Raw genomic sequence first — 13611 nt, 5'->3', positions numbered from 1 at the left:
CTTGTTATGTTTCCTAAATAAGTAATTCCCTGACTAAATTATTTCTTGCTTTTATCTATTGTATGGAATCCTATACCTGTTTCCCTATCTATCGAAGTCTAGTTTCTTTCTAAGAGTTTGCGAGTATGATTACTACTAAAGGCAAAGTAGTTCCCGAAGTGGCAAATGAGGCAGAGGATGCTACTGGACTCGTGACGTCACACAAACAACCACAACGAGTTTTAAGATGGCAGATGGGAGAACGGTCAACCCATTTCCAAAATGTCGGATGAATCCTGTTATAACACGGCAAAATTCTAAACACACAGCTAGAAGCAGGCTGGCGGAGGGATACATGACCTCCCAAGGCACAGCGTTTATTTACAATGAAAAGCACACCAAGCACCCGAATTCCTCTCATAAAACGAACGAAGCAAATGTAGGAATACAGCTTTTTAACTAAATACACCACCAATGCAAGTGACTGTACGTTATGGACATGGAAAATGACTTTACTGGGATCTACTTTTTTTTTTTTTTCTCTCGCTCTGGCTTAAACGCTCCAAGAATCCGCCATGCTTACTGATGGGCTGTTCAAGACACAAAAGGAATGGCTCCGTGACGTCCTGACTGGCTGGAATTTACGTTAATTGAAAATGCAAATTATGACATTAACACTGTTGCCATTTGTTTGCAATATTAATGGTAAGGAAATCTGATATGATTCCTGCAATATGGAAACTTATTAACTCCGTCACACACAATCGGTGGCCTCAGTGTAGTGACGAACGGTTAGTGTTTTGGAAATTCTATGCACTTTGTAAATTTGTCCACCCTATCCTACGAGAGGCACTACGCACATGTCCTCCCAGTACTGTCATGCAATAGCTAACTCATTCAAAGATCAATATCATGCATTAATCCTTGGCCAGGGAAATAGCAAAATATTAAATCCTTACTCGGTAATTTACATGACCTTGAGTGGAATGCAGAACTTGGTCTCTGAGCACGGCAAAAGTGTTTTCTTTAAAATTTTGTAAATTACAGCTGCTCTCAATGCATACTTCCCTACCTACGCTAATTTCTTAATTATAAGAATGGTATCCTTACTGCTATTATACCTTGGCCTGTCTCCTTGTTTGGAAGAATTAGCTTGAATTAATATGATCTGACTTTTCTCTTTGTAATTAATTTGTAGTTAATTTGATTCCAGATTCTTTTACTCTGTGAATTAGAGATCGTGGCTAAGGTCACCACTCTTACATGGGTCCTTTGACTTATGAGTTAGTTATTAATTACTGTAATTTATGTAGCCCTGCTCTACCTAAGACCCATGTAATCCTGTCAATTAAAGCTAAAAGTTACCCCAAGAGACAGTCAATTACTTAATTGGATTAGGTCGCCAGTCGGAACTATGTATTGAATAATTCGATTATTTCTGGAATAAGTGAACTACCTGAAACCCATTTATTACCCACCTAGTCCCAACAAAGAAAGAATGCACTGTTAGAGTGCGGGAATTTACATGAGCCAATTAGTCCTCATCGGACACAAAATATTTTCCCCACTTCAGTTAAAACGCAACGGATGATCGTCTCGTAGCTCACTCGTAATCAAGTCGAGTATATTAAAGGCTATTCCTCTTCCAAACAATGGTATGATCAGGTTTCAAGGCTTGCCTGAGTATTGCTTATGCTTGACCTCTCCCTAATTCCTACTTACTACAAGGGGGATATCTTATGCAATCTCAATGGGCAATAATTATTCATATATTAGACTTCATATAGGAATTATGGTTCCACCAGGATCTCTAGTCTGTGGCTGAGGAAGGGGGGGGGGAATGGAAATAGAAATACAGTGGTAGAAATACATGTAATCGGCAATACATTGTCAATTCCAGATTTACCTTCACGTAGGCTGCCTGCGCACTTCAACGGACTCCCGGGATTTCTGGAACAACGAGTGGCATCAATTCACTAGTAAATAAAAGACGGGAAGGGGACAAAGGACAGAATTATCAGGGGCATGGACGTGCATGTGTGCCCTGGAAGATGGTTGGGTTCTCTCTCTGTGACCCTAGGTCGGAAGCGGGGGTCTGTGTTTTCGTGAACAGCTCTCCTTCCATAGCCTCCGGCAGTCTGAAAAAATGACAAAACATTGCCGATGCACAGGACAGAGAAAAAGAATGCTTAAGAACACCCTCACTAGAGGTGACCTGGTGAAAAACTCCCTGTTGGATTGGTCTCTAATACTGACTTATAAGCTGTTACGAACGGTTAATTTTGAAAACACAACTAGTTCCTGCCTGCGTTCCCCAAAAAACTCCTCTGGTCTTTGTTAGGATTATACTCCTACTAAAATAATGCAGGGAGGTCGAACAGCAGAATATTTATAAAAATATATATACATTACATAAAAAATATACATATGAACAGAAATGAATTTCTGAGTCCTGTGTATGTATGTATGTATGTATATGTATGTATATATATATATATATATATATATATATATATATATATATATATATATATATATATATATATATATATATATATATATATATATATATATATATATATAAATTTACATTATACAAACTAGGATGAAAGGAGAGTAACAAATTTAATTATACAAACTAGTTAAATAGAGTAACATAAATATATATATAGTTAAATATATATATATATATATATATATATATATATATATATATATATATATATATATATATATATATGTGTGTGTGTGTATTATATAGTACACGGCAGCAGAAATTTACATTATACAAGCTAGATGAAAGGAGAGCAACATAAATATGTAGATGGTTAAAAATACTATTGACATCTGGAAAAAGTACGTGAGGCCTTTCTTGTTGTTGGACACCTGACCTGGATTATTTCTTAAAATGGAAGAATAACATACACATCGTTTTGCCCTCAACTGGACCAAGCTAATTTGCATTTTTTCTGATAGCAAAACGAAATGCTTGTTACTCTTTCTTTCAAAAATAGTCTGGGTGAAGTCCCTGATCCATATATGTGTATGTATGTATAATATATAAACAAACATATATGTGTGCGTGTGCATGCGCGCGCAATCATTCCACATGAAGGAAGTGGTTCTCCACCTGACCTCTGCACTTGTCTTTTGAAAATAACGTATTCCTTCATGTGGATTAATTGCACATAACCCCTACTTCGTGTCAATGAAGATAATTCTCGTACCTATCTATATATATATATATATATATATATATATATATATATATATATATATATATATATATATATATATATATATATATAAAGATAAAATCCACGAAGGAAACGGAAACACTGGACTGTTTCCGTTTCCTTCGTGGATTTTATCTTTATTTATATATATTCATCACGTTCTATATTTTTCGTGATTCAGATATATATATATATATATATATATATATATATATATATATATATATATATATATATATATATATATAAGTTCTTGCATATATATATATATATAAGTTCTTGCATATATATATATATATATATATATATATATATATATATATATATATATATATATATCACAAATTTGGTAAGATGCATGCTAAGTATATTCATCCTTTTATTCACGTGTAGTCTAGTGAGAGGCAATCTCTGTACTGGAACTATTTTCGTAATACACTGTAATTTTTTTTTTTTTATAATAGCAGTCTTAAAGACGTCAAGTACTCAGTCAGGACTCTTGCGCTGTATGTCACCTGAAATGTTTGCAGTCATTACTTCATCGCTTACTGCGTAGAGAAATTTGGTTCTTACATGGTTGAACACATGACTTTTAGCCATAGTTCTCACTCTTCGCCAGATTTTTCCACTGCCATTAAAGAACCAGCTCTCTCATCGTCTTGAATGCGAAATCTAAATACTCTTAACGAATGCCGTGGAAGTAATGTTAGACGTTAAGAAATGTTGCAGCAGTCCTACTGAATTCATTAATGAGTCATCTATTTTTTCACATTTTAACTAATAGGGATTTGGTTTTTTAACTTGGCTCCTATATTTTAATTTCCTACTTTTTTTCCACACAAGGACAGCCCATTTTGTGGAAGATTGCCACAAAGTTGACACTGCACACACTGTGACTAATAATAATGGTTGTGTTTGATAACGGGTTGAAATTTTGTTGGTGTAAAAACAAAGGGGGGGGGGCTATGAAAAGCAAGAAATTACCAGAATTTGCTTTAACACACGTTGGATAGATCAGGTGTCAATAATTGTTCATGTGAAATTATATAGGGTCATTAATTGTCTTAGCAAGACTGTTCACGATCTATACTCTGTCAAGTATCCGATGGCCTTATTAAATCGATACCATCTGACTGCTGGTCTCCATCAATCTCCATTCTGATGGTCAATTCTGAAATATTTTATTGCTTGAGGGAATTTAGGGAAATAACAACATATATATATATGCATACACAAGCACACACATATATACTGTATATATAATATATGTGTGTGTATATGTACAGAATGTTAAGATCAGTGTTATTATTTGTGACAGAGTGCAACTCCCGACAGAGGAAAAGAAATAAGAAACAGCAGGGATGGAGTGGCTGTCAAATAACGAGGATTCTCAAGGATAGCGTGGTTAAGAGTTGTTTGGTATTGTTGCGTTGTAACGGGTTTTCTCTTGCGTTAGTACCTTAATCTTACCTCTCAAAATTTCTTTACTCCTTTATTTAACTACTACCCATTCTTAACTTTTTGTCTACAACCTCTACTGACTTCTCAATTTTAATTCTTTTTTACATTCTTCGTCTTCCTAATTAATTTTTCCCGTTCATGTACTAACTCCTTACTTGTTCTTTCCTCTCCTTGAAAATCATTTCTTTTTGAATTCCAAGACCAAAGTTATTTTCATCATTCCTTTGGCTATTTCGCACTGCCTTTCAAATTCGTGTCGGTGATATTTCTTTCATTAATGTTCGTATTACCCTTTCGTTCAGTGGATTCCTCTTAGGGTACAACATTTTTAAAATTCTTTATATTATCGTATTTTCGATGTCACCCGATTAACCATAAAATGGTGTTATTTTTATCTTTACTTGACTTTCATTACCACTTCATGTTCAATCAGTTTTCCTCTGCTAATTTCTTGGTCTTAAAATTTCTCGATAATACTAGTCGGCCTTTCTCTCTTTTGTTATCAAATTCTTGTATTTTTTGTTTTTATTCATTTTGTTTTTTTTTATTCTAGTTATTTTTCTCTAGTTCTCCATCAGCTCCCTGGCGTTTATATTTGATGCAGTCAGTACTCTCAAGCTTATTTTCGGTATTAAGTCTCTCTCAATATTGACATTCCTTTGTTACTTAATCTTTGTTCATAGATCTAGCCTATTTGTTCGGTTATTCTCGAGTCCATTTGTTACTCTTTGATTTTAAATTTTTGTTTTGTAAGTTTCTCAATTTTAAACCTTTTCATAATTACTTGTTTTTAAATCGTTTACTTTTTAGTTACTGGACAATAAGTTCTCCATTTCCTATAAATGCAATATTTTTAAACTCTAGTTTTGGTTATCATTTCATTGTTATTAAAATCTTTTGTAGGCTACACAGCAGTCGACCGGACAGAAAACCGAAAGGACATCTTGACAGAGCGGCAGACCGCGGGAGGGCGGCCACTCCCCTGTTAACCTCGACTACAAATTATGTCAGCTCTACGTACTGCACAGGGAGGCATCCTTATCTAACTCTGTCAATTTCTTCATTTCCTTAATGACTCCTTGTTATCTATCGGATCATTTTTCATATATTCGGTTTTATTTTTAGTAAATTTACTGTTCATAAATTGTTTTCTTTCCTGACAGAGAGAGAGAGAGAGAGAGAGAGAGAGAGAGAGAGATAATAAGTGTTCAGTTTACCTAAACGCGAACCGTACGTTTATGTAAACCATAATTTTTTTAAATTTTTCCTTCGATAAATATCACTTTTTTATTGTGTTTAAATTTTGTTTCATTGCTCATACCGTTTTTAACTCGCGTTTTTCATCACTCTTCGTTCTCGTTGATAATTTTGCTTTATTAATTGCTCGGCAGAGGAGTCAGGAAGGCTGAGCTGAGCGTATTATGCGAGCCACAAAGCCGCCACCGACGGTTCTTACAACCTGTTTGGGTCTCGTCATGGCAAGCCCAATGTACAGTATACTATTTCACTTCAGAACCTCTCCAAAGCCAAAGGAAAGACCTACGTAATAAGCAGCACAGTTTTGCCATGCGGGTATTCCCTTGCTTACAAAAATGATAAGAGCAGCTACGGTAGAGGCATTTGTGTTTAAAATGGCAACTGTTACATATTCCCGAGAAACACGTCGTTCAGAAAATTTCTTTCAAGTAGGTAATTACTTCTATGTCTATACATTTGATCTTTTTTGTAGGTCTAGAGTCGAAATCTTCTGTCAGCCTTTTCCTCGCAGTATTTTCCATCGAAAATCTTATTTACTGGCATGTTATCTAACATATTTTAGTCGCAGCTTTATTACATGACGCGAAGGTGTGCTGGTCACATCAATAACTTTTGGGGCTATTCTTGACGCACATGCACACTATCGTTATTGTTCGAACCAGACTTTCCGGCATCAGCCATTATATACCTGTCTAATTATCGTAGTTTTTCCATTAATATACTTGAATCGTCTAAATTGTGCGAAACGGTGCTATTCGACTCCAATCCAACTGCAGGACCACCCAGATTCATTCCCTGAGTGTCGTTACGTAGAGCTATATTAGAGAAGATCAAACAGACGCTGGAATTTTATTAGGCCGTGCAACATATTTTAACAAAGTCGATAAATATAAAATGTTTTGTAAAACTCTTAAGACAAATAAGACTTCTACCGATCTTCTAAGTGAATGATTTTTATCATCTCTACAAACGCACAGACACTATCAGAGAGTCCCTAGTAAGCCTGGGAGCTCAAGTGCTTCACAGGCGGAGGCGATGTGTTAAAACCCGGGGAGGTTCACTGACGAAGCCTCAAGTCGACTCTAAAAAAAGGCGGGAGCCTCCACGACTGGAAAGGGTCGGCGAGACTTATGAAGCAAAGATTTTCCAAGTGTTGGGTTACTTACCGACAAAACCTCGTACCACCTGAATAACGATTTTGTATCGGGGCTTATTTCCGACCCATACAATTTCCTTACCATTCCCCTCTTCTATTCTTCCATCCATATCTACAGTACTCGCCCCATATTGACAAATGTTTCCTGGAACAGCCAAGCAGCTTTGTCACTCGAACGTCACGTGAGGGAGAGAGAAGATTTCGAGTGTATGTGCTGTTCGTGTGAGGATGGGGAAAGCAATCATTAGCAGCCTTCTCACGTGTGCCCCCATACAATTTCCCCCAATGGCCATCCATTTCTCTTCCTCTTTCACTTGCACCTTAGCCACTGGAGCCTTAACATCAAGTGTTCTCGTCGATTTCAAAGTTATTTTCCTTCGTGGGGAAACAATGCCTGCGGAATTGTTATCCGCAAACCCTCTTCGTTCCTCGTGTCTATCGTCTAATTTCTCATTTCTTCCTCGAATACTTTCCCCTGTATTATTACTTCTTTTCCCCTCATTCTCTTTAGCCATAGGGGAACCTCCGATTCTTCAACCCCTAGCCATCCACTATTCCCTTCCCCTCTACTCCCCTTCTCTATCTCCCCATCCGTCAATCTGGGAGGTTGGGGAGGGGGGGAACAGGACACAGGAGTTCTCATTTCTCCTCCACCGAGGGGTGAAAGTACTGGGAGGGGAGGGGAGGGGGAGGGGAGGGGAGAATCACCGTCTCCCTCAGCCACGCCCCTCAAAAGGTACCAACACTCCCTCCTTGCTCTCTTCTACTGCCAGTGAAATTCTACAACTATAGTTGGTCTCTCTCTCTCTCTCTCTCACGGAGAGTCTGTTACCAATCAATGTACGTTTAAGGATTACGAAATCTGCTGTTTAACTACAAAACGCAATGGGATTTAAACAGCATTAAGTGCTTTTTCAAATGATTATTCTATCTAGATGGTGCAAATGCGTGTCTGGGACAAGGATGTGCTGTGTATCCAAAGGTATTTAAGATACTCTTGGATGGGGGTATGAGAAGTCAAGGGAAGGACAAAACAAAAGTGCAAATTTGCAGGACGAGAAATGGGTCGAGAACTGCGAAGCGTATGACCTTTACACATGATGTGTTAGTTGGCAGTAAGAGGAAACTGCAGACTGGTAAAAATCTGAAAGCACGTGACGGTAACACGTATTACAATATCAGTAGCTGATAACGAAGTGAAGTTACATAGAATGATGAAAAAATCCGAAATGTTTGTAAGTACAATGAGTAGCACAAACAATGTTCTGGAGTTGGATGCCTGTTGATAATCTTTTGTAGGTACGTGAATCAATCAAAGCACTTTGAGGCAACGACTGTCCTACTCCAACTCTATGATGATCCATTTGAAACTGTGCTTTTTTAATATTGAGAATTCACATAATTCCACAGCGTTCAACAGAGAGCGACACAAAAGCATGAAATAGTTATGAGTGTCCAGCCCTTAGCTACAACAACATCAAACCGCCATCCAAAGTACGATATTAGGCTCATTAGCATTTGTGCAGGGATGAGAAGCACACAGTACATCACCCAACCGAAGACTGGAGCAAAATGGGCAAATGCACTCAAACAGAAAACAATTAAGAGCTAATATTTGTGAAACGTAAAGCAATAGCATGAAACCATAAAAGGCTGTCCATCTTAAAAATTGCTTTTGGGAAGAACAAGACAGCTTTTGTCTTCAGATTTCTTGTACCATTCACCTTTAGTATCATGTACCGGATAAGTATGAACAAATATGAAGTCCTTTCACACAAGCAATACTGCACCGCCATTGCCAAGCCACTGCCTTTTCTCCCTCTTATTTTCCTTGCCTCCTCCCCCTCGAAATATATTCCAGTTCCACACCCGTTTCACCACTGGTCTTGACTGTCGCCAACCCCCAGACAACACAGGTTAGGGCTCACCACTAAAGTCTACGGAGGGCGAAGCAACTATTTCACTGCATTCAGACGACAAAGATGGGAAAACCTAAGCTACAATGGAAATATACTGTATGTCTAATTGTACCATGATAATGCACTGCAGTATTAGGCATGGAAGAGCATTACGCCGAAAAGAGTAGCCTACAACTAAAGGCTTACTATAACTGGAATAATTGGCTTCCCGAAACTGCCACCAAGCAACATCCTTCACTAGTTCAAGCGAAACGGATGAATGAATCATGTCATATCACGCAAATTAGGGATACAACTTATACAACTCTTTAATATTGTCGGAACCAGGATCAATACAGCAATCTAATCTACTAATCTTAGTCATGATACAGCAACTGCATATACAGTATATATATATATATATATATATATATATATATATATATATATATATATATATATATATATGTATATATGTGTGTGTGTGTGTGTGTGTGTGTGTGTGTGTGTGTGTGTGTATCTGGAAGTATTTTATATATGTATATACGTGTATTTCTATATAGTCATGTGTATATAATCATCATTTATATATATATATCCGTCAGTGGTTCTACCATTAACAGAAAATCTGTTGCACCTTTGATAACGCACGCCACCTGTGGTAGGTCGACGCAATAGTGGAAAAAGGCAGGGGTTTAGCAAACTCATACTGAAAAATCGAAATGTGAAAACCCTCTAAAGTCATATAACCTATGTAAAAAATTGTTGTGAAAACCATTGTGAAAACCGAGAGAGAGAGAGAGAGAGAGAGAGAGAGAGAGAGAGAGAGAGAGAGAGAGAGTCCATCAATCACAAACTACTAGTCAAAAGCTGCTTATGTCAGGACTCCCAGACTTCTGGGAGGAATTTTGACGAAAAAAACCACACACTCTCTTGAATAATCCTCATGTGTTTCCTCAAATACAAATGCAGAAAATATGTACAATCGAAAAACTTAAATTATCTCATTCTCTTGTGAAAAGTTGACCACACAGCGGGTCTATCCCTAAATGGGTAGGAGATAATCGAAACCAACACCATCCCAAACATACGAGAAAAAGTTCATCACGTCTACTACTTGGATACTTTAGTAATAAACTGACTGATTTACTGACTGACAGACAGACAGTTACGTGAGGTAAAAGCAGCAAGTATGGGATGCTGGCCTCTTGTTATTTCTGAGAGAGAGAGAGAGAGAGAGAGAGAGAGAGAGAGAGAGAGAGAGAGAGAGAGAGCTCGACGAATCTTACCCGACAGTGGGAGGTTTTCGAGTCGGCGGTTCGAAACTCCCCGGTGACGAGTCACTTATCAGTTATAATTCCTGAGGTAGAGCGGATCAGGTATTAAACGAAATTGTACTTTAATATTTATGAATATAAGCTGTTCCGGTGGTTTGATAAAAAAAACAACACATACATAATACATATAATATATATACATATATATATATATATATATATATATATATATATATATATATATATATATATATATATATATATATATATATGTATATATATCCACAACACACACACACACACGTACAAAAACACAAAGGCTATCTAATACAAACCGATGCCCTTCTTGGTGTATGACTACTGTTATCATATTTTTGTATATTCATCACATTAAACAATTCTTACGATTCTACGACATAATTTTTATAAACACAATTTGTTTGAATTTCTCATTTCCAAGCCCTATGTTCTATATTTGCTTCGAAATCACCGTGGATATGACCTATTACGCGGACATTTTTTCCACTAAGGTCATCAGAATAAATGGACCCACAGATAGTCGAGTTTCAGTGTTTCATATGACAACTGTCAACTTCTTTTACCTTCTCATTCAATGGAGGAAGAAGGAGGGGTGAGCATGAATTCGAGCCATAACCAGCGGTTCTTGTCATGCTTCTCGGGTCAGGGGCTTCCATCCGAAAAGTCACTGAAAAATACGTTCTCCAGAATTCCCGGGCTTAGGAAATTTACCCTTACTTACCTGACGAGGGTAAGGTCTCCGGTCATTCATTTTTGTGACAATACGCAAAATCACCGGTAGCATTCGATATGCTCCACCTATTCGTTTCTTATTGATTTCCGTTTCCTTTTTTCATCGCCTTTAATACATGGCAATATTACAAACTCACCTAGCCTGTCACGTATAGATTCATTAACGCTCTTATATTACATTGGCATATGACCTTGTAAGAGGCTAACAAAAACAAACACTTTAATCTCCGAATTCATTCTACTTGTAAAAAAAAAAAAAATTAAAACAGCGACCAACCATTGTATTTTCCCAAATGTGTACTCGGGGGAGACTGACATCTACTGAAAATAGAATGAATTAATTCGGATGGTATTTGCAAGAAATAACGACCCATAAATAAATGTCCGGGCGCAAACACCCCTAACGTGCCCTTACATCAGGAATCCCATAACATAAATACAGATGGAAAATAGGAACACGCAACTGGCAATAACACCCCAAATGACAAACGGAAATTCAAAATCGATGGTCCAATGACGACACAGGTCCAGAGGACCAACAACACTCCCTACAAAAATACGTCGTTTATTAAGACCGCTTGATAGCTAAGTGGCATCAGCGTACGGTGAGATAACAGAGAATTTCAAATCGCTATATAAATATATTTGGGATCGCGGCTCATATACGCGAACATACCGAAAGGGTAATGTGAGTTCGTGGGAATGTGAGTTCATGGGAATGTTCTGAGGTCAACTTTTGTTAAAATACAAGAGGTACAAAGATTATTTTATTCTTATGTGAAAATGCCATAAATTACAGGAAGCTATCTTTATGTACAGCCCACACGGACCAGAAAACTGAAATTTCGTCTATTTCAGTTTTAATGAAAGCATTTAAAACCAGAGAAAGGAGACAGAGCAGGGTCCAACCCCAAGGAAAGCCCATCATTCACACTCTTATAAGATGGAAGATGACAGCAATTAAATATCTTACAGCCCTATTATCAATAAAGAACAGAAAAGTTTAACTAACGTTTTAATACAATCAGGGTAAAAGTACAAAACACACACACACACACACACACATATATATAAATTTATATATATATATATATATATATATATATATATATATATATATATATATATATATATATAATATATATATATATATATATATATATATATATGAACAAAGTAAACAATAATGAACAAAATAAACAACAAAAGCAGTGAAGTACATGAAAAATCAATTCTGATAATAAGCCAACCGGTGTGCAAAATATGCAAGCACAAGAAGAATGCCTCTTGTCAAACAATGATTTCATTCTCAAAGGCAGATTCATGATTACGTACCGTGAACGTCTCACAGAGCAGAGCCACCGGTCCAGTTCTGTACTAAATTGAGCTGAAAGAGGGATGGATTCTTGCACAACATTAATCACCCGGGGGTTTGACTTACCGACTACCATGAGCGAGAATTCGAATCCTCTCTTGACTGCTTTACGGTACACTTGGTTGGGGAGATTGGCAAAACCAACGTAGCCATCAACCTCTCGGGGGCGTCGCTCCTTCACCATTTCTTTCACTAATTTGTTCTGAAAAAAGGAAAAAACTGGAAATGAACACCTTTTTAAGAGAACAGACAAATAAGTGTTGCCTGTGCGTGTATCACTAGTATGTTAGAATAAACAATTTCAGTAACAAACACACAGAACGAAGAACTGATCTCTCTGCCTCTTCAACGCCTCCATTCCAATCTCCCAATACACAAAAGAAAATAAATGCAATGAAAATAACGTTAGCTTCCAACAGAGTCCTAAAAGGTTTAAGGCTGACCTTCCATTCACTATCTCTTCAGTTCGCTTCCCTATCCTCAATCAACATTATCTTCTGCAAACATCAGCTCCTCTGCACACCTATCACTCAATTCACGCCTCTACTCCCTATACTTTCTTCTTCCTCTCCTTGCATTAATCCTACCATGAAGATGCTGAAATGCATTGGAGGTGTGTGTGTGTGTGTGTGTGTCAGGACCACTTCTTCACCATACCAGTCACTCTCCTGTCTGTGACATCCTAGTCCATACTCTTGTCAACTTGATAAGATATCAATATTTGCTCCCAGCAGATTACGTTCTACGCTGTACCTACAAATCCTCAAAATATTGTTTTTAAAAATTCTAGCATTAGTTTTTTTTTTTAAGTCAACCTGTGCCACAGATTTTCTCTTTATCAGTAACAGCCAAACATGCGCTTTAGTCAACATTTTTATTCCACTTGGAAGTTACGGCTTTAACACACTAAGCCATCTTCGACCTAAAATAGAGGCAAAACACCAAAATATAAAACTTTATACTAGTAAAATACAAATCAAAGAATGGTCACACTCGAGAATAATTATTATAAAATACGTTATCGTAAAAAAAGTGTGACCTTTCTTTGATTTGTATTTTACTGGTATAAAGTTTTGTTTTGGTGTTTTGCCTCTATTTTGGGTCTAAAATGGCTTAGTGTGTTAAAGCCGACACGTCCCAGTGGAATAAAAATGTTGACTATAGCGCTTGTTTGGCTGTTCCTGATGAGGATCAGATTCCC

At 37.1% G+C, this 13611-nt stretch overlaps 1 protein-coding gene across 25 annotated transcripts in view; it reads right to left on the bottom strand.

Moving 5' to 3' along the window:
- Nucleotides 1-13611, bottom strand: part of pnut (septin 7-like protein pnut) — a 483231-nt gene that overhangs the window by 162676 nt on the left and 306944 nt on the right. For all 25 annotated transcript variants that reach the window (XM_067107220.1, XM_067107226.1, XM_067107227.1 and 22 more), the window contains one exon: nucleotides 12477-12612. In XM_067107220.1, the coding sequence (XP_066963321.1) occupies nucleotides 12477-12612 (136 nt within the window). The remainder of the gene's footprint in view (nucleotides 1-12476; nucleotides 12613-13611) is intronic.

Source organism: Macrobrachium rosenbergii, chromosome 8 (assembly GCF_040412425.1).
Source record: "Macrobrachium rosenbergii isolate ZJJX-2024 chromosome 8, ASM4041242v1, whole genome shotgun sequence".
Classification (NCBI taxonomy): Eukaryota; Metazoa; Arthropoda; class Malacostraca; order Decapoda; family Palaemonidae; genus Macrobrachium; species Macrobrachium rosenbergii.
Note: the sequence above shows the minus strand (reverse complement) of the source record. Positions and strands in the feature narration are given on the sequence as shown.